Below are 21700 nucleotides of genomic sequence, written 5' to 3' on the forward strand. Positions count from 1 at the left end.
TCGTGGCGCTGACTATGCGATACCCTCTATCCGCTAAAGTTGGCACTAACTTCGCCGACAAGTGGCGGTCGCTCGGTCGGTATAGTTCGCTTGCGGACTAAAGCCACGGAGTTTTTTGTGTATATAAATTGAAATGCGAACGTTGCAGTTCAGTGGTTGAGTGTGTGAGACTTGCAGCACCTGAGAATGGCCCGGTAGGATCGAAACATACAGTGCTATATATGTTAATAAACGATTGTTGCGTTGTTTTTAGTTGGTTATATAATGACTCTGTCAGTAACGAGACTGATGATAGAATGACTGATGAATTGAAGAGGATTTGGAAGGAAGCGGTCGGGACTGAGGCAAACCAAGCATTTGCCTGCAGGGACAGACAAATTAAAATGTTAATCTCCGATATGCCGAGAACATTCTTTTTTTTAATACGGTATATCCCAGTATGAACAGTGTTAAACAGAAAACATTTTTATTTGGAAGAGAACTTCTGATGTAACTTCCCTTGTCAGACTACATGGACACGATCACAAGGTAATCATTTTCAGGCTGTATCTGACGTCACGTTACTTGGAACAACGCACTAAAACTCGAACGGTTTATATTTCTCAGTATTGTTTATACTGAGTTCCAGAGATGACTGGATTTGTTCTGCCAACCCAGTTCCAGCCACCTCCAGGATTGTCCCAACTCTCTTGACGGTCAACAGCGACCTGATTGTCTCTACATTCATGGTGACGGCTGTAAAACTCATCCCAGGAAGTTTTTTAAAAAATGAACACAATGCAACTGTAGATTTTAAAAACTAAAATAGGGTTAATAATTTACTTTACGATTGTATTTACGGCTAACACGAACTTACTGTGTCCGTACACTGTTTCGAATTTGTCTTTTCCGTGTTAATGCCCTTGTCATAAGAGGCATGTCTCTTCAGATGACTGTCTCACGTCACATGCGAGGATGGCATTCAATATCAGAGGCAGCGGTTACCAGATAGAAGACTAGGAAGTTTCAACATTCACCAGAAAACACTAAAAAAATCGAAGTGTTCAGTGCTGATATGTCCAGGTTTACTCATCACGTGATATAGTATATATTGTGAACAAAATGCTTGTTAGGTACACTGTTCGCAGCAGTTTGTCTCGAGTATATTAAATATTCGGCCGCCCCATAGCTCAAGCGATTAGTCGCTGGCTTCCCACGACGGGGGCCCGGGTTAGATCCCGGGGTCTGGTCAAGTGGGAATTGTGGTGGACAAAGTGGCGCTGGGGCAGGTTTTCTCCGAGTACCTCAGTATCCCCTGCCAACCTTTATTCCACCAATTGCTCCGCAATCACCCTCATCTATAATCAGGGGCTGGTACAATAGGCCAGAAGTGGCCGCAACACAAGGGACTTAGTCTCACCCCACTAGCAATAAAAAAATATATTAATTATCCGCTCGTGGAACCGTGTTTGTCGTTAGTAACTACAAAATTTCAACAGGTACGTCACGTATGGAAGTCCCACTGATAAAATTTGAAGATACACGTTTCTGTTATTTATTTCAGCACCAGTTCCTCATCGGCCAAGAGTCATGGTTTCCGTCTTCCTTCTTGAGACGTTAATAATTCCTGAGGTATTCACCGTCCATCATAACGCCCCAGCGGAGTTTCATTAGTTTCATTTTTGTTTTCAAACAATTCTGCATATTTAAGTGTCCACGTTAAACGAATATTCTTGTATAAATTAACAAGAAATCTGTTTTTTTTTTCGAAGCATCATTTATGAGTGTTATTCAGCTGATAAAATAAATAAAATTTTGGTCTTCAACTTGGTTTGGAAACGTATGGCGACCAGTTTCGTTTATATGAACTCCAGGATTTGGAGCACTGTGAAGGATTTACCAAACATGCCGAGTCCGTGGCATCACACTAGGGTTCTTAAGCCCAAGGACTTCAAAATCATTACCTCAAGAATAGTTTCGAGCAGAAGGTGTCCAAATGGAAGCACGTTTGCATGCCTGTAACTATCAGTTTACGAATAAGTGCTGCCAACTGTGGGGCAGGAACACGAACACTGCGTCACAATCGGATACTCCACTTTGATCCAGTGACAATGTTGCTTATTTATGTGCCCACTGTTTGAAAGGCTCTGCATGCCATTGTCTGCAATTCTGGGCTCTACTGTGGCACTCAGTGTTGAGGAAGATGAATACAGAAGATTCCAGTGACGATTTCCACTGCTGCCACCGGAATTGTGATGGTGGTGGTGAGGATACTGAGGGCAGTGCCACCTGAGGAGCGTCTTATGAGCCTTGCCTGCAGGCCGACACTTCATACCCGGAGGAATAGAACACGACGCTTTTCCTGCTGGACAATGTCCTTCCTTCAGGTATCGAGGCCAGAATCTGATCCCCAGGTCCTTCCATTTGTACACAATGGGGCAGGCAGTGAAGGCCCACAGGAACTGCTGCATTTTCTTCTTCAGTTTGGCAGAAATGCGAGTACGCAGTCGCGAGTCGTCTGGCAGTCTGATGTACTTGAAGTTCATTTTGCGCAAAGAACGTGGCATGTCTGCTACTGGTACCAGGCGCCCTCGTTTGTTTTGTCGAAATGGGAATTCGACTAAGTCACTGCCGCTAGAAGTCGAATGGTTGTGGCTTGAGTGTCTGGAACAAAACGAATTCGAGTCAAAATATAAATCTCTTGCATGTCCGGGTAATGAGGGTGGATAGCAAGGAAACATAAGAAACAAACTCCGTGGTTTTAGTCCACAAGCGAACTATACCGACCGAGCGACCGCCGCTTGTCGGCGAAGTTAGTGCCAAATTTAGCGGATAGAGGGTGTCGCGTGGTCAACGCAACGAATCCTCACGGCCGTTAATCTCGGTTTTCTAGACCGGGAGCCGCTATTTCATTGAAATAGCTCCTCAATATCCTCACGAGGCTGCGTGAACGCCGTTCCAGACCCAATGCTTCTCAGAAAATCTGGTAGCGCCGGGAATCGAACCCGGACCTCTGAATCTGTAGCCAGGAACTCTGACAACTAGACCACAGAGGTGGTACAAATATAGTGGAACTCGGTTTTCAGTGAATGCAAATTTATAATTTATATCGTTATCAACTACAAAGTGTAGGCCTCTTTGAACTGTTCCCATCTTCGGGTTAGGCAACCCGGTCGTTTCGTCTCATATATATATTTGATTTGATTCTTTGGCATGCTATAAATCATTTCGCTGGTATAATTTTGCTTCTTCTCACAAGTTAAAAGTGTTTACTTGTTCTGTGATATCTATCCTTCCCCCTTTCTTCGTCTAGTCTGCAACCTGCCACTGATCTCAGGAATCTAATTTTCAGCGGATTTGATCTTTCTGAGCTGTTATTTAGTTAAAGTCCAGCATTCACTACCATATGAGGGAGATGACACTGCTAGAACTTTGTAGAATCCGACGTTCGTCTCGCGCTGAATTGAATTAGAATTTTTTTTTTAAATAAACGAATATATTATTGTCCATAGTCGATTGCATTAAGACACTGAAGTGTCACTTGAAGGTGGCGTGGCTACATTAAAACATGCCGCGACCAACAGAAGAAAATTTTTATGTAAATCTGACAGTTGTATTTGACAATATTATTAGATAAGTTTAAATCCTTAAAAATATTGACGAAAAAGGTGACAACTGTAAATTGAAAGGCCAAGTTAATTAAGTAACACCCCATGAAGACGTATGGAGGAGTACGGGTACAGCTCCATGGAGTCATAACGTCAGCATTACATGGAGCTGAGTGGTTGCCTTTGACCCTACGAAAAGAGCGCGGGTAAGAATTGGATATGAAGCAGTATTGACCTCAGAGACAGTATGGACGCTGTGGAGGAAAACCTCTTTGTCGGGAAACAACCCCGCACCGAGTTACTGCCGCTCCGTTAATGGAAAAAGAAGTGTAAGAAAGATACATTTGAGGAGAGCAAACATTCACATACCTGGGTCGAGTGATGCTCATGAACTGAGGGTCAAAGTTGCGCCCTAGCATGGGTCTGAGGGCAGTTGCGTTCAGGTCATGTGGCCTGGGATCTAACATTTTGTTGGGCGACTCAATCAAGTCAGGTGGAGGTAGTTCGTCTAGCGGATTTCCGGGACGTAACCCCAAGTCTTGAGGCGACCTGCCCTCGAAGAGTTCCCCGGAAGCATTGGCGCGCTCCCAAGGCGTCGGTGATGAACACACGCTCACAGCCAGTAGCCATGCTACTTGCACCAGCAGTGCTGTTCGCCCGCACCACTGCGCCATCTGCAACAGTCAGCGTCAGCTTCTGTAACGGGTGTTAACTTGGCAGCAATATAAACAGTGAAGAGTTATACCTTCTGTGATATAACGCCGTGTATACCGTTGAAAGTTAACTAACATTTCGGAGGAACATATCGCCTACATCTTCAGGGTCGAATGAGCCGAGCAAGGTACCAGCGTGAAAGCTGACGACAGGAATGTGAAAGTTCAAGGTCACGGAAATAATATGTGACTGACACTAAAATCAAAAGCTCAAAGGCCATGTTTAGGCATAAGACTGTGAGGCTGGCCTGCGTGTATAAGTCGGAAGGAAAGTACTGTGAAGATGATGATACTCACCAATGTCAGTTGAACAATATTTCTTCTTACCTAAACCAGCCATGTTATTCAATTGTCAAACCTAATATACAGTCGCCGAAAGTGAAATTTCGTAATGCGAAACGCTACTTCCCGTACGTTAAATGCCGTAACTGGGAGTTAAGTTCCAGAACGACACCAAAGTGACCAAGTAACGACATAAATCACCAGAGATGTTGCCTAAAATGAAACATATCAGGATAGGAAACGCAAAAGTATGTTATAAACACTGGATACCATGTTATGCTATATACGTATAATAATAGTAAGCTAAAAAGGTACAGTTGTCACTGTGCTTAACTGTTAAAAATTACGCCATGAAAGAGTATGGGGAGTGGGTGTATAGATCCACGTTTTCTTGGCCTCGGGACTAGCTGGAGGTGAGTGGTTTACTTCACGCCCCGGTCGCTTTATCCCCGCCATTATCCACCGGATAAGAGGCTCACTGGGCCTCACAGCCGCTCTGGATCTATGAAGAAATAAAACCTGCCATGCCGGGAACCGTAACCGGCCTTCCAGCCGGCTGAGGTATCATGGCTTTAGTCTGCAGAATATTTCAATGCATTAATGTGCAGAATTTGTTTGTGTGTTTTCGTTAGTACAAATTAATCACATTTCCAATTCCGTGGTCATGAAACAATTTTTGTTTTTCGATGATATAATAAAGGTCCATATTTGTTAAGTATCGACGTTACGGCGGTATACAAAAAACAAAACAAACCCCGTGGCCTGTGGTCCGCAAGCGAACTATACCGACCGAGCGATCGCCGCTTGTCGGCAAAGTTAGTGTCAATTTTAGCGGATAGAGGGTGTGGCGTGGTCAGCGCAACCGATCCCCACAGTCGTTAATCTCGGTTTTCTAGACCGGAGCCGCTATTTCCTTGAAATATCTCCTCAATTATCATCACGAGGCTGTGGATCCCGTTCAAAACTCACTGCTACTCAAAAGATCTGGTAGCGCCGGGAATCGAACCCGGGATCTCTGGATCTGTAGGCAGAAACTCTGATCACTAGAACACAGAGGCGGTCACCGTGTACAACACATGTTATATAAATATTTCAAGAGAAGAAAATAAACATTTATTTGTAAGCAATGAACAGGACGTACAATTCCTCTCCTGTGAGATATATGGAATTCACGTTTCTGTGCCATGGAATATTTGACCGGAATGAAAATAGATTCTTGCTCGGCAGGCAGAGAGGCCGACCTTGAGGAAAAAAGAAATTCTCGAGAAGTCCGTAATAAATACTAAGTCGGCTGGCCGACACGCAACGCCACAAGTGTTGAACCTATGGGCGCCGGCGCCTACACCCGGCTCGCTGCAGGTAACACTCCCTCACTCACTCACTCACTCACTCACTCACTCACTCACTCACTCACTCACTAAGATCAAGTGACTGCCTTCTGATCTGTAAAGGGCTTTTGCATAGAATTATCCCACACGCATGTCACAAATGTAACGTGCTTATTCTTTTGCCCTACGTACACGACACGTAAGATATACACGTATAACAACAGAACATGAACAATTATATAGTACATTCCTCTCAAAAATATTATAACAGTACAATTATTACAGATATCACTATAGCCGGGATAGCGCAGTTGGTATACCGACTGCCTACGGGTTGGACGACCGAGGGTTCGGAGTTCGAGTCCTGGTGAGGTCAAGAATTGTCACTTCTTCATGTCGTCCAGACCGGCTCTGGGGCCCGCCCAGCCTTCTATCCAATGGGCACCGGGGGTTAAGCGGCCGTGGCGTGAAGCTGACCACTCATCTCCAACTAGTGCCAAGGCCAAGAAAATCTGGATCTATACATCCGCTCCCCCGTACGCCTTCATGGTGTAGTGGCTAATTAGTTAAGCACAGGGACGACTCTTTGAACCAGAACAGAGATCATGGGAACTACAGAGGCGGCAGTATATTTCGGAAGTGCAAATTTCGTGTGCGACTTGTGCGTATTTGACAGGTGAATGTATTGGTGTACGGCCATTGACGGCCACCCCTGACATAATGCAACCGTGACGACAGGCAATAAGGAAGTGAAGCAAGCGTGTGACAAGGATTGACTGATCGACAGTCGCAGTAAACAGCTACCCGAGGCGAATTATGCGTGTTTTATTACACTCTGATTGGCCTGAGGAGAATAAATGCATGAATTACGCGTCTTATTGACAATAGGTGTAACTATTTATCTTGACAGACTGTTCAGTAAGACATTATCTGTAGACTGACTTATCCCACTCAAAAGAGTCTCACTGAAAGTGAGAGAGGCCCTGTCATGAGCTCTATCTTCCAGGATATTACGCCGTGTAGTCTGGTGAAAGTCAGCTGGCCTTTGTTACGAACACACTGCCTCCATCCTCACGGTCGAAGAATAAGCGAAGCTAGAAATCGGCAGACCGAGGCACGTTTCATTACGATTTTCTGCGGGTTATTATCTTTCGACTAGGAATATAAAGGCGATGTACCTCTTAATACCCGGTTGACTTTCACCTGTCTTCACGGTGTTATATTCCAGAAGAAATAACTCGTCATAATCACCGCTCTGGGAACCTAAAATCCAAAAGTCCTGAGAATACTTATTATCAGTATTATTTTCAAAAAGGTAAAGTTATCCCTGGAAACAGGCCGTGGAGGCTCAGGGTTGTAAGCCATCGAGGCCGCCACGTTTTCTCTACACAGTTGGTAAGTTTATCAGCCTTACAAGCCTCTCCCCGTTTGTCCCCAGGAAGATTCATGGTACTTTTCTGTTAGAGGCTTAATCGCGGATTTTTATACCCTGAAGATGGAGGCGATACGTTCCTCCGAAACGTCGGTTTACACAATATCTACACGGCGCCACATCCCCCAAAACGGCATTCTTCATAGTCACCGCCGTGAAAACCTCAAATCTTACGAATGATTTTTGTTGTTGTTTTATTTTATGGAACTTTAAGATTTTCATTATCCCAACTCTTATATTTTTAATCAGATCATTATTTCAGTACCAGCAGGCACCATTTCTGTGAATGGGAAACAGTTTCCAACCGTTAAAGGGATTTAAATACGGAATGTTATGCACAGATTTTTTATTGCTAGTGGGGTGGGACTAAGTCCCTTGTACTGCGGCCACTTCTGGCCTATTGTACAAGCCCCAGATGATACGTGAGGGTGATTGTGGAGCAATTGGTGGAATGAAGATGGGCAGGGGAAACCGAAGTGCTCTGAGAAACCCTGCCCCAGCGCCACTTTGTCCACCACAAATCCCACTTGACCAGACCCGGGATCGAACCCGGGCCGCCGCGGTGGGAAGCCAGCGACTAACCGCTTGAGCTATGGCGCAGCCTGATACACAGATACAGGAGACTGTTCAGATATAGGCCGATATGGTTCCGTTTTATACAGGTGCATTTGCACGGTTCCTGAAATCTGTGGTAGATGGCGAATTACACACTTTCTGGAGGCCTGTAACGTGTCACCTGATAGAGCCTATCTGGTTTACACTGCCTTTGGTGTGTAACTTACGTAATCCCAATTTTGGACTTTATTAACTCTTCATAATATTGCAGGTATTTCAGCGTCCTGTTTCACTGGTTAACGGTTTCATTTACAGGATCAGTAACCAATTTCAGCATCCTGTTTCACTGGTTAACGGTTTCATTTACAGGATCAGTAACCAATTTCAGCGTCCTGTTTCACTGGTTAACGGTTTCATTTACAGGATCAGTAACCAATTTCAGCGTCCTGTTTCACTGGTTAACGGTTTCGTTTACAGGATCAGTAGCCACTCAGCATCTATGGAAGTCACACATTTCCACATCAGCCTCAGTACGGACCTCACACACAACAAAATCCGCTCTACACGAGGCATATAACCCAAGAAACGACGGAGTGACCGAAACACGAAGTCTCAACTGAATGAGTAAGTTTTTAACTATTTTAAACAAAATTAAGCAATAATTGCAACCACTTTTAACCAAATTCTAAAACAGTGAACTAGATAAAGAAATACAGTGCCACATTTACATAAAATTACGTGATTATGACCTTGTAAGTTCAAAACATGCCGTAGAAATAACACTGGTTATGAAAAATGTAACCTAGGACATCAACAGTATATGTGCACGACGAGAAATTGCACCTTCAAGAATGTCCCTCCAAAATAGATAATAAATTCATTATTTATATCAAGTACATCGGATGCCATGCCGCCGGTCTGCACCAAACCTGTCTCATGTGCACTGCCGTGGTTACGTTATCATTTATGTGCTATTCTCTCACCTGTCACAGCGTAAACATGAACTCTTCCGCGTCCATGTATACCTGCCACTTAATAAACTTGTGTAATTTGTACACATCCGGACTATAATTAATCAAATACTGCACTCAGTACACGTTACATTGTGAGTAATGTTCTTAAACAATGCAAACATAATAACAATATTTTGCAATTATTATGAAACAGCAGCAGGGATAGCTCAGACGATTTAGTGCCTAGGCTAAGGAATGGATCATTGAGGAAATCAGGTTAGATTTTCAGCAGGAAAAACATATTTCTCTCTTCTCTACAGCGTCCAGATAATATCTGGGGACCACCCACCCCCCTATCGGGATGTGAAGCTGACCACTCACCTTCAACTAGTGAAGAGATCAAGAAAATATGGATCTATACATCCACTCCCCCACACGCCTTCACGGCGTAGTGCTTAGTCAAATACAGCGACATGACCTCTACTTCCGAACCTTACCTACAGAAGCGATATATGTGGAGTTGACCGCCTCTGTGGTCTAGTGGTCAGAATTCTGGCTACACATCCAGAGGTCCGGGTTCGATTCCCGGCGCTACCAGATTTTCTGAGAAGCAGTGAGCCTGGAACGGGATCCACTTAGCCTCGTGACGATAACCGAGGAGCTATTTCAAGGAAATAGCGACTCCGGTGTAGAAAACCGAAATAAATGGCCGTGGGGATTCGTTGCGCTGACCACGCGACATCCTCTATCCGCTAAAAGTTGGCACTAACTTCGCCGACAAGCGGCGGTCGCTCGGTCGGTATAGTTCGCTTGCGGACTTGTATAAGGTATTCAGTTTCTAGTGAAAGGAAAATAGGCGATTAGTTCTTCCCAGAATTTCTTGTTACTACTGCCATTGTTGCTTGCTATATGACCTTCATCTTTTTCTTAAGTTACGCATTTCCGTTCTCCCGTAACGTCAGACGAAGATTATATCTTGCTAACTGTATTCTTCTATTTACGTCTATTTGTGAATATGTATTTTCCAGTATGTTTTAACTTCGTCGCGTTCATAGTTTGTTACACATTTACATGATGAGCTCTCGTTTATTCTCAGCCATTTACTGCTACAAATTCTTATCTCCACTTTTTCTCTTTCGAACATTTCACAGATGGTGACGTCATCCTGCCTCAAACAGGGAGGACATATTTTCCCTAAGTGGCCGCGCCATGGCTCAAGCGGCTAGTCGCTAGCTTCCCACCGCGGCAGCCCGGGTTCGATCCCGGTTCTGGTCAAGTAGGATTTGTGGTGGGCAAAGTGTCGCTGGGGCGGGTTTTCTCCGAGTACTTAGGTTTCCCCTGCCAATCTTCATTCCACCAAATTCTCCATCATCATAATCACCCAGGGCAGGCTACAATAGACCAATCAGTGGCCGCCGTGCCTAGTGGACCAAGTTGGACTCCACCCCCCACTAAGCCAATTTCTTTTTCAAGTCCTTTCTTAATTTTGAAGTATGTTTCCGACCACGTTATCCAGATTTTATCTCTTGTATAACTCTCTCGTATTTCTATTCCCTTCATGTTTCGTTCTATATAAAGTATCTTTTCGCTTATTAATTAATTTGCTTTAACACTTCTGTGACAGTCCCACACCAGCTGCAGTTCTATGTACATACTTATCGGCGAATATTTAGTTTTGATTTCAGCGAAACGGCGCGTTAGTTAGAAATGTATCACAAAGTTTTATTGTTTTTCTTGGTTCTGAATTGGCAAGCCTGTGTTGAACGTATCATTATTTCTTTTGTTACAGTACATGCAAATTTGAATATGTGAATTGATAAGAAAGTTCGTATATGAATCTTAATGAAAAAATTAGCCATAAAGGCTCGGAGAGATGAATGCTGGTATACAAACCGAACACAGACTGCAGATATCTACAAATAAAGGTAAAAGGTTAAGCTATTCCTTTAACAGGCCGTGTAGGCCCACAGGAATATAAGACGTCGAGGCTCCCAAATTTTCTGTATACAATCGGCTCACAGATGGCGGTGAGGTAAAGGTAAAGCTATACCTGTAACAGGTCGTGGTGGCTCATAGAGTTGTTAGACATCAGATTCCCACATTTTCTAGAAAATCTGCTCACAGATGGCTGTGATGTGAGGGTAAGGCTATCCCTGTAACAGGCCGTGGAGGCCCGCAGGGTTGTGAGACGTCGAGGTTCCCACATTTTCTAGACAATCGGCTCACAGATGGCAGTAAGATTGTCAGCCTTATGCGCCGCTCCTCACCACTCAGGAAGATTCCTGGTACTCATTTCTGTCAGAGGCTGAGTGGACCCTACGGCCATTAGTGCTGCTGGAAATATTAGATGGATCGAAAAAATCGACTTCGTCGGGAATCAAATCCGCGTCCTTCCGGCTTGTAGCATAGTGGAGACATGGGAAAAATTAACTGTCAGGGACCCTGACAGCAGCAGTAAATTTAGTTAATAAAGACAGACCAATGTTCACCTATTACGGAACCTGGGACGTTCACGACAGCGTTTGCGTTATTAAATTCAGTTGCTCGTGACAAATGACTTGGAGATTTCGTCGTCTCACGCACAGTCCTCGCTGTCAACCACGGTTTGAGAGTAACTCTACCAAGACACCCCAAAGAAGTGGGGGTTTGTACCTTTTTTTTATGGATTATTTAATGACGCACTCAGTACCTGTGCTATATAACGTCGAATGGCAGGATTATAGTTAACAATAAACTGGAAAGGATTTGGAAGGAAGCAGTCGAGACCTGATCTAGGTAGTATCCATACATTTTTCTGCAGGGGCTGAGAAAAATCATGAAATACCTCAAAATTCCCCGTGTTCCGGACGAGATTAGAACCGAGCGTGTCCGGAACAGGAGTCATGCTGTTGTTACGACACATTCTCTATCTAAAGATGGAAGCAGATTTATTTTCTGAAACCTAACGGTTTTAATCTGGAGCCGGGATAGCGTAGTCGGTATAGCGACTGGCTACGGGCTGGACGACCGAGGGGTCGGAGTTCGAGTTCTGGTAGGGTCATAAATTTTCTCCACGTCTAGGCTGGCTCTGCGGCCCATCCAACCTCTTATCCTCTCCCGGGGGTAAAGCAGCTGAGGCGTGAAGCTGACCACTGACCTCCAACTAGCGCAGAAGTCAAGAAAACGTGAATCTATACATCCACACCCCCTTACGTCTTCATAGCGTAGTGCTTAATTGTCTAATCATAGAGACAGCTTCGACGGTGGACAAAGCCCAAAATAATAATGTTAGGCAAAGTGTCACACCATGATTAGGAAATAATTCAGGCTTTGCTGTGGGGAAACTATTAATATGCCCAGATGGCATCTTCAATAAGCAGGCATTATACGAGAATGTAGCCTGAATGACTACTGTATTATGATATTTTAAGGTAATATCCCAACGTCCTAATGGCGAGACTGAGGAAAATCTCCGTCGGGGTGGCCACAAATCCAGCCGAGATTAAAACTTTTGGGCTTTACCGCTGCTTCATTAAAATTTCCTTCATGTTCGTCTGCACGACTTCCTTGTTACGCGAGTTTTTGCCTGAAAACAAGATAGCACCCCGAACCACAGTTTGAGAACAGTCTGTGAGGCTGGGAGGTCTACTTTATGATGTTGCCAACAGTTACAGTGTACAGCGTAGAACTGTAGAATAGTAACTGAATGATCTGGAAACGATTTTTGAAGAAGCCGGTGTGATCTAAGAGGGACTGAGTATCCCCACGAAGAACAGTCAATAATGCCTCTGTTTAGGGCTCAGGTTCGAACTAAGCACCTTCCGAATACGAGTTTAGAGTGTTACCGCTACGCCAACCGGCTCAGCACTCTCGTGAAGTGACGCCGGTTGATGTAAACAACATGGAAAAACAAACATTCCACATGAATCAAGGTCTCTTAAGAAGTATCCTTTTAAGAGAGGCCGCGATTAGCATAATTATATGTAATTGAGCCGTTTAGAATAGTTTGGATATTATCTGACTGTGGTTAAACATTAGCGCTGAGATAATCACATTTAAGTACACTTAACAGATAACTGGATCTTTTTTTTTAATTTACCAAGGAATTTTGACGGAACGCTTGAGGTCACAAAGTTAATACTGATTGTCAAGCTGTAGCAGAATAATTGCTTTAAAAATAAACAAAGGGAGGCAATGTTTATNACAAAATTATTTTGTCTGTATCTTGTGATATGCCTTTCTGGCATCAGAACGTTACAATAGCTGCAGATGTATACAGCTCCCAAGGTGCACAGAGACCTGCATTATCTGCAACAGCCTCTCCTGAACCGCCAAACGTAGACAAGATTGCGGAGGATGATGACTTCACTTTCATTACCACTAAAAATGATACAAGGTAAAACAAAAATAAAACCAATAGTAACAGAAAATGCCAGTAATACGCCTTTGCCCTCCTGTCCAACTCCTGACAGTCATATTTCTGATAGCTCGGAACACAACAAGAACAAACTCCTAACCGCACCCAGACAGCTGATACCACCTGTTGTCAGGCACCCTCACTTGGCGACAAGACCAGACTAAACAGAGATTTGCACTCCAAATTCCAGCCTATATTCTTAACAACCAATAGAATAAAAGCTGGAACAGCACGTCATACTTCAGCGTATCAAGATTATCTTAACTTGCAAAGAAAATAGTCCCGTTTAATCTCATTAAGCATAATGATTCCAAATCGTACAGAGTGGTTTAATCCCTCTACTACCCCTCCTAAAGCCATTCAAAATGAATGACCTTGGGTTGGCAGTTCAAAATGTCATCCCAGTGATTGCATGGAGAGACAACGCCTCTGCCCATGCACACAGTTGAGCTAGACAACGTTCCATGGCCAGAGAACTTCGCAATTTCTCCCTATATCAGATTCACTGTATTTCTTTCACGTGGCGGCAAACTGTTAGTTAGGACCCTCTGGCTTGCGTCCAGAAATTGAAATGCAAAAGTGTTTCGAACTCACCTTAGTGCGCGACATGCGCTCTGCAAAATCGGAGATCATGGATCGAAGTACGTAGTTTGTCCCTATTTCCGCAAACGCATGGGAAAGGAGATGAGAGATAAACCTCGGTCTGAAAAGTTAGATACCAAACCAAATAATCTACAGCCTCCTAACATGGGCAGAGCGCGATCATGTCAATCTATCCTCCCGCATTAATCCCCATTCAGAAGCCTCCACGACTATCCGCCTATGAGTCCCAGACACGCTTGGAGCAGGCCTCTGAATTTTGCCACTATACAACTCCCACAACCTCCTCCACAACTCTATAGTTCAAATCAACCGCGTGACCTTCCATCCAAATACATGCTTGTGCCTCACGCGGAAATTCCACAGTACCATTACAGGCAAGATCCCCGGCTTGCCCATAAATTAAACTGCACCTTTGGCTTGTGTTCCAACCTTTCGGTAAACATTAGCTTTCAGCCTGTTGCAAGAAAGCCTGTCAACTGTGAAAGTGGCATACCTTCGCCAGAACAGAACATACCTGTTTCACCCTCTCAGCCGCGACGGGGGACGAGCCACACTCATTCTTCAGTCGCCCCTAAGTCTCGACGTTGGCCGCGCCATAGCTCAAGCGGTTAGTTGCTGGCTTCCCACAGCGGCGGCCCGGGTTTGATCCCAGGTCTGGTCAAGTTGGATTTGTGGTGGGCAAAGTGGCGCTGGGGCAGGTTTTCTCCGAGTACTTCAGTTTCCCCTGCCAATCTTCATTCCACCAATTGCTCCACAAGCACCCTCACCTATCATGTAGGGCTGGCACAATAGGCCAGAAGTGGCCGCAGTACAAGGGACTTAGTCCCACCCCACTAGCAATAAAAAAACCGTGATATAGGCCGTGACATAGCTTAGCCGTTTAGTCGTCGGCTTCCCACCGCGGTGGCAATTCCGCAATCAAAGAACTATGGAACACTGACAGAAAGCGTTATACCAACAACACGAAAGGCACCTGAAGGGTAACTAGAAGCTTAAACTCCGTGGCCTGTAGTCCGCAAACGAACTATACCGACCTAGCGACCGCCGCTTGCCGGCGAAGTTTGTGCCAACTTTAGCGGATAGAGGGTGTCACGTGGTCAGCGCAACGGATCCCCACGGCCGTTAATCTCGGTTTTCTAGACCGGAGCCGCTATTTCATTGAAATAGTTCCTCAGTTATCCACTCGAGGCTGAGTGGAACACGTTTTAAAGTCACTACTTCTCAGAAAATGTGGTAGCACAGGGAATCGAACCCGGGATCTCTGGATCTGTAGCCAGGAACTACTAGACCACAGAGACGGTCCAACTGAAGCTTAACAAACATTAATCCCTTACCGTTAAAGAGATAAGTGGACTGCAATTCAGGAAAAATTAAACACGTTTACGGGTGTAAATTCGGATGTTTATCGTATCTTTACAGTTAGCACTGAGCAGGTAGTGAGTGACTTCCTCAAACGGTCACTGATAGACCGGGTGAGGGCTACAAATCATGCTTAAATTGCTTGGATTGTCCACCACCTCAAACCGTGTAAAGTACGTAGACCTCACGACGTGCAAGAATATAATAATTCAACACCTGCCGCGACTACTTTTCAAAATTATTACTAAAATAGTTACGCTTCCAAAACCAGGTTATACAGGTATGAAGCGAAGGTCTTGCAGACCACGTGCGGGAATAGCAAGGAATCGGCCAACATGTCTCTGCTGGGTCATCCGATCTGTCCTATCTGGACCCCCCGTTATCACAGCAGAAGTCAACAAAGTACAACATCGCCAAGCGTAGACTGAAAGGGAAAATTTGTTTTTCTTGTGTTGGTACCATAAGGAAGTATTGTTTCTCTCCAATGGTGATCTCAGTCGAGAGATTTCTCTGGTGCAAGGCCTCATACGTGCGGAGTTTTGATCATTTAATGTCCTAACATCGACTCAGCCTCCAAGAGAAATGGGTACGAGGAATTTTTCTGGAGGTAAAGAGTGGCCGGGGTGTAGGGCTGACAATCTCACCGCCATCTGTGAGCCGATTGTCTAGAAAATGTGGGATCTTCGACGTCTCACAACCTTCCTCGGCCTCTTACAGGGATAGCTTTATCTCTTTATCTTGGTTCTAATACCAGGAAGACGGCTGATTTGTTTGTTGATTAGTAAAATACCATAGCTGATTGGTTAAGTAGTTGTTAAACAATGACCCTCAAAAATGCTGAGAGAAACATATATTCGACAACACCGGAGTGAAGGTTGTGCTTACATGCATGAAGCAACGGTCGTCTTGCAGCTTGTGCTGGGGATTCGCGGCGCCTCTCAGTGAAGTCCCACAGGTTTTCCTTCTGACAGCGTAAGCCCCCTCCCGCCTGAGACCCTGTGGACAAGGATAGGAAATTTATAGCGGAAGATATCCAGTTCAGACTCTTGAGAATTGTTCATTCGTCACAGAGCTAAGCCTGATGCAGACAGAAAGATGGCCCGGCCGTACAAGTCGCAGTAAAACGAGACTGCGCACGAACGCCGCCACAGTTTGGGATAAGGCCGGCACATATCCACAGAGTTTGCTATTTCACGAGCTACCCCAAGCAGTCGCATTCAGACTTGTATTCAGGAAGTGGTCATTCGAATTTCAACTAGGACATGGGCCACCTTGACCTAATTTGTTCGTGGTATTCTTCAGTACCTCGACGTCACGGCCGTTTCCTTCCAGATCAAATTCATTATTCACCTCTGATACCAGTCGACAATTTTGAAGTTCATCGTAAAATAACCATAACATAACGCTGTCAGTTACTCGGATTATACAGTGTAGAATGATAAGGAGCGTGGTGGTGGTGGTGAATGTTGTTCCATTAAAAACCGAAGTTATCAAGAGGCGAGAAAAGTAAAATTTATTTAACAGATTTTATCAAAGCATTGCCAGGCAACGGCTGAGTAAACACTTCCCAACATGCAAAAATATAGGATAACTGTGTTTTCTATGTGGTCTGCGCCAAGCAAAAGCACGGAACAATAGGACGTCTATTACTAGGCAACGAAAACTGTAAAGACGCACTCTTAACAAAACAAAACGGTGTTTTCCGTGGCGTCCGTGCAGAGGAGGTATCTTGAAGACAATCGGCGCTATAAGTCAGTCAGCTGTCGGTGCGAGATAGCCACGGGAAATTCGTAGTTGAAGAGGAATTAGAATTCGACTTGTGAAGACCTAACGTGGGATTTGAAGACTTCATGTGTGCTGTAGTGCAGTGATATTGGGAATGTGACAGTTATAGTTCCTGTGTTAAAACCCGTTGCCAAGAAACGGACAGTGAAAACTTTGCAGAGAATAACTATTGTTTAGATTTGTCACTTAGCAGATATAGATACATTAATATAATTTGTAGTTACGACTATTGAATACCCAACCTCGGCTACTAATCATTAATCCACGTGACATTATACATATGCAGTGGTTACAATCAGTATTTTATGATCGGAAGATTCATAACTGTATGACAGCAAGAAATAATTACACTTACTTACTTACTTACTTACTTACTTACTTACTTACTTACTTACTTACTTACTTACTTACTTACTTACTCACTCACTCATGGAGCTGGGCCCTTCTTGAGTAGCCGCCAATTCTGCAGCTAATCTAGAATTTCCCAGCATTTTATGGAACCCGAAGGTTCATCACCGTGTTCACAAGAGCCCTCCACTGGTCCCTATCCTGAGCCAGATCTATCCAATCCATACCATCCCACCTTATCCAGACAATCGGCTCAAAGATGGCGGTAAGGTTGTCAGCCTTACGCGCCGGCCGCGCTCTACTCTCCAGGAACATTATTTAATTAATACGGTATCAGTCGCAGTAATATTTATCAATTAATAATCAGTTTCTTTATCCGAGTGCTTGTTCACAGCGATTAACTTAAACAGGCGAGAACTAGAAATGTGTATAGAAACACGAATTAAACTAATATAAACTCCGTGGCCTGTAGTGCGCAAGCGAACTATACCAACCTAGCGACCGCCGCTTGTCGGCGAAGTTAGTGCCAACTTTAACGAATAGAGGGTGTCGCGTGGTCAGGGCAACAGATCCCGACGGCAGTTAATCTCGGATTTCTAGACCGAAGCCGCTATTTCCTTCAAGTAGCTTCTCAGTTATCGTCACGAGGCTGAGTGGACCCCGTTCCAGACCCACTACTTCTCAACAAAATCTGGTAGCGCCGGGAATCGAACCCTCGACCTCTGGATCTGTAGCCAGGAACTCTGACCACTAGACCACAGAAGCCTAAACAGGACGCTGCAGTATCCTGGTGGGGAGGCCGTGCCGTAACTCAGGCGGATAGTCGCCGACTTCCCACCGCAGCGGCTTGGGTCAGGTCGTGCGGGATCTGTGGTGGACAAAGCGGCGCTGGGGAACGTGTTCTCCACAATCACCATCACATATCTGGGGCTAGTACAATAGGCCAGCACTGGCCGACGTACCGAGTGCAGTAGTAGTAGTAATGTAAATTTTTCCCTGTACTTAAATAATTAAGCACTACGTCATGAAGGCGTATGGAGGAGTGGATATATAGATCCACGTTTTCTTGACCTCGGCATTAACTGGAGGTGAGAGAGGGATTTGTGGTGGACAAGGTGGCGCTGGGACGGGTTTTTTCCGAGTACTTCGGTTTGCCCTGCCAATCTTGATTCCACCAAATTCTCCATCATCATAATCACCCGGGGCAGGCTACAATAGGCCAATCACTGACCGCCGTGCCGAGTGGACCCAGTTGGAATCCACCCCCCACTAAGCGAATTAAAAAAAAAATGGAGGTGTGTGATGAGCTTCACGCCCCTTCTACTTTAGCCCCGTGAAATAGCCCCCCTCCCCCCATGCCCATTGGATAGGAGGTTTGGCGGACCCCAGAGCCAATCTCGACGACATGAAGAAGTAAAAATTCTTTACTTTACCGGGACTCGAAATCCGGTCCCTGGGTTGTCCAGCCAGTAGCCAGTCACTATACCAACTGGGCTATCCCGGCTCTTCAGTAATAAAAAATAAAATATCCTGGTTGGGGTTCCCAATCTCACGAAGAATCAAATCCGGGTACCTCACATGAATGTGCGATGGGTAATGTTCTATTAATATTTGTGGGGAGTTCCAGTATTTTAATTGTTTGGTAATATATTACTCCAAGTCTAACAAGACTATATGTGGTAATAATTATGTTATGAAGGCTTGGTAGGTCAGAGGTTGGGTTGTGAGCAGTTGATCAGCCAAGCATATCGCCAACATCTCTTTATAATGTGGCGCAGTAGAGGCGCCACTTGGCGCAACCGTGGAACAAAGCTCCTACGTGTACAATAACGTGCAGCTTTGACAATCAAGGTCAAAATGGAAAAGCAGCAAGGGACAACGAGACTAGTTGGACAAAATTGCTTGCACGTGTCTTATTAATTGCAAGGCGATGTACTGGGGGGGGGGGAAAGGCGGGGATATCATTTTCACAGTATTTTAATTCAGCTGGTCTTTTTTTGTCCAAACTACTTAATTATTCGCTGAGACATCATGTCATGAAAAGCGTTAACCATAATGTAGCCAGTAGGAACACAGTTTATGACGCAACTATTTCTTAAAATAGACCTGGAACAGTAAGCAAAGTTTTGGCAACCTACGCACGTAGAATACAAGTCTGATACGTAACTATGACCGCCTCTCTGGTCTAGTGATTTAGAGTTCCTGGCTACAGATCTATAGGTCCGGGTTTGATTCCCAGCTCTACCAGATTTTGTGATAAGTAGTGGCAACGCAAGTTGAAAGGCAAATGTCATGCACACGATGACGCGCAAATAGGTCTCATTTGTACAACTTGAGTATGTTTTTTAACGATATATAGAATGGAAAAAAATATATGTATACAGGAAAGCAAAAAAAAACTCCGTGGTGTTAGTCCGCAAGCGAATTATACCGGCCGAGCGACCGCCGCTTGTGGGCAACGTTAGTGCCAACTTCAGCGAATATAAGGTGTCGTGTGGTGAGCGCAACGGTTCCCCACGGCCGTTAATTTCGATTTTCTAGACCGAAGCTGCTATTTCCTTCAAACAGCTCATCAGTTATCCTCATGAGGCTGAGTGGAACCCGTTCCAGACCCATTACTTCTCAGAAAAAATCTGGTAGCGCCGGGAATCACACCCGGACCTGTGGATCTGTAGCCAGGAAATCTGACCACTAGACCACAGAGGTGGGCACATACAGAAAAGCAAACATTCACAAATGGACTGCGTGGACGACGTGCCGAATTACTGAGTGTTGAAACACGCGGTACACATGCTTACCACTGCCTTATAACGAGATATTTACCTGCAGGGTTTGGAACAAGGCAGGGAATTCATGCTGTTATCCCTGGTCCATATAATGTCTCTCTCTACAGTTCCCAGAATCATATAAGAAGGGGGGGGGGGTCATATAAATAGGCAAAAACCTCGTATCGAAGTGCGTGTGTCTGGCCAACCTTGCGATATTATGACCCGGTCGCGGCGCCAGCAGCCGTAAACACAGACCAGTGGCTCCGCCTGGCAACGACACAAATACTCAGGACGTGTTTTTGAATTACTATTTTGGCTATTTCTTTAACGATACAAAAGCTCGATAGACTGAATGCCAAGTCATTACGCATGCGTCAACTCTTGTTCACGTGTTCCCGCCTGAGGGCCGTACTCACTTCCGTGAGAGCAAGATCGCCATAGAACTAGACGGAGATGTTTCATTTTGCGGCGGAAAGTGGCATCCTGAAACATTATAAGTGTAGCTGCATATATCTAAACGTCACAAGAGGAAGAGCGACCTTCTGTCGACCTTTATGTCACGCCGTCCGTCCATCTTTCTATCTACCCATCCATCCGTGTGTCTATGTACTTATGTATCTGTGTTTATTTATATCTATTTACCTACCATCCTATCCTATCTTATCTATCTGTCACACTAACAATATTACAGAGGTTAATTCCGTCTAGTGTGACTGAACATACTGGACGGAATTAATTAACCTTTGTACTATCTATCAAATTATGTATCTGTGTTTATCTGTTTACTTATCTCTGTTTGTCTCTTTATCTCTATCTGTTTACCTATCATTTATATATCTGTTTATCTATCTATATCTATTTACTTACCTGCGTCTACCTATTTACCTATCTACCTATATATCTGTCTGTAATTAACTTCTCTGTCTTTCGCTTTATCTACCGGCCTGTCTATCTGCGTGTATATACTTACACATCAGTTCTGCCTACCTATATTAATCTAAAGGCCTGTGTATCTTTCTGTTCATTTCTGTATCTACAGAGTGGCTAAAATCGTTCAACCGGTCCAGCGGAAGATACGCACGAACTGTTCCCACGCCTGTTTGCACCCCATACCCCCAAAAATCACAGCGGAAGCCGCAAATGTTCCACGCTGCTGTTATCGACAGATTCTTTGTACCTCCGCAGAATGTTCACATTTACCAATTGAAGTTCGTTTCGGAAATAAAGCGAGAATGAAGGGTGAGACTTGGCATTTTTAGCTCTGGTCTCCGTGCGAGACGTTTAAGGAATTCTCGGCCAGAAAAGCGCCGTCTTTGTCCAATGTGCCTTAAGTAACTCCTCGGCTTTTGAACCATTATTTAGTTTTTAGTAATGACCCTGCATGTCTAAACCTACGAGTATATGAATAGGTTTTTTCTTTCAACTAAAAATCTTGAAATGTTTGCCGGAATATTCTGCTTACTTTTGACGCGGATATCGTACACGAACAATCATCTAAATATGTAAGTCAAATGTGCCATTTCAATCACATGAAGTAACACGATTAGGGGCTCTGGATTACGGTCGGCCTGCATAAATGGGTAAGCTTACT

The 21700-nt window shown here is 44.5% G+C and overlaps 1 protein-coding gene across 3 annotated transcripts in view; it reads right to left on the reverse strand.

Annotated features, from left to right (window-relative positions):
* Positions 1 to 1353: 1353 nt before the first annotated feature.
* The window catches only part of LOC111872693 (noggin-2), a 138211-nt gene continuing 117864 nt past the window's right edge, over positions 1354 to 21700 (reverse strand). For 2 of the 3 annotated variants that reach the window (XM_023866814.2, XM_023866815.2), the window contains 3 exons: positions 16094 to 16204; positions 3957 to 4261; positions 1354 to 2643 (listed from right to left, as the gene is read on the reverse strand). In XM_023866814.2, the coding sequence (XP_023722582.1) occupies positions 2010 to 2643; positions 3957 to 4261; positions 16094 to 16099 (945 nt within the window). In that variant the 5' untranslated portion in view covers positions 16100 to 16204 and the 3' untranslated portion in view covers positions 1354 to 2009. The remainder of the gene's footprint in view (positions 2644 to 3956; positions 4262 to 16093; positions 16205 to 21700) is intronic. The other variant, XM_023866818.2, reaches the window with a different exon arrangement.

This window comes from Cryptotermes secundus, unplaced genomic scaffold (assembly GCF_002891405.2).
Source record: "Cryptotermes secundus unplaced genomic scaffold, Csec_1.0 scaffold143, whole genome shotgun sequence".
In the NCBI taxonomy this organism is placed as follows: Eukaryota; Metazoa; Arthropoda; class Insecta; order Blattodea; family Kalotermitidae; genus Cryptotermes; species Cryptotermes secundus.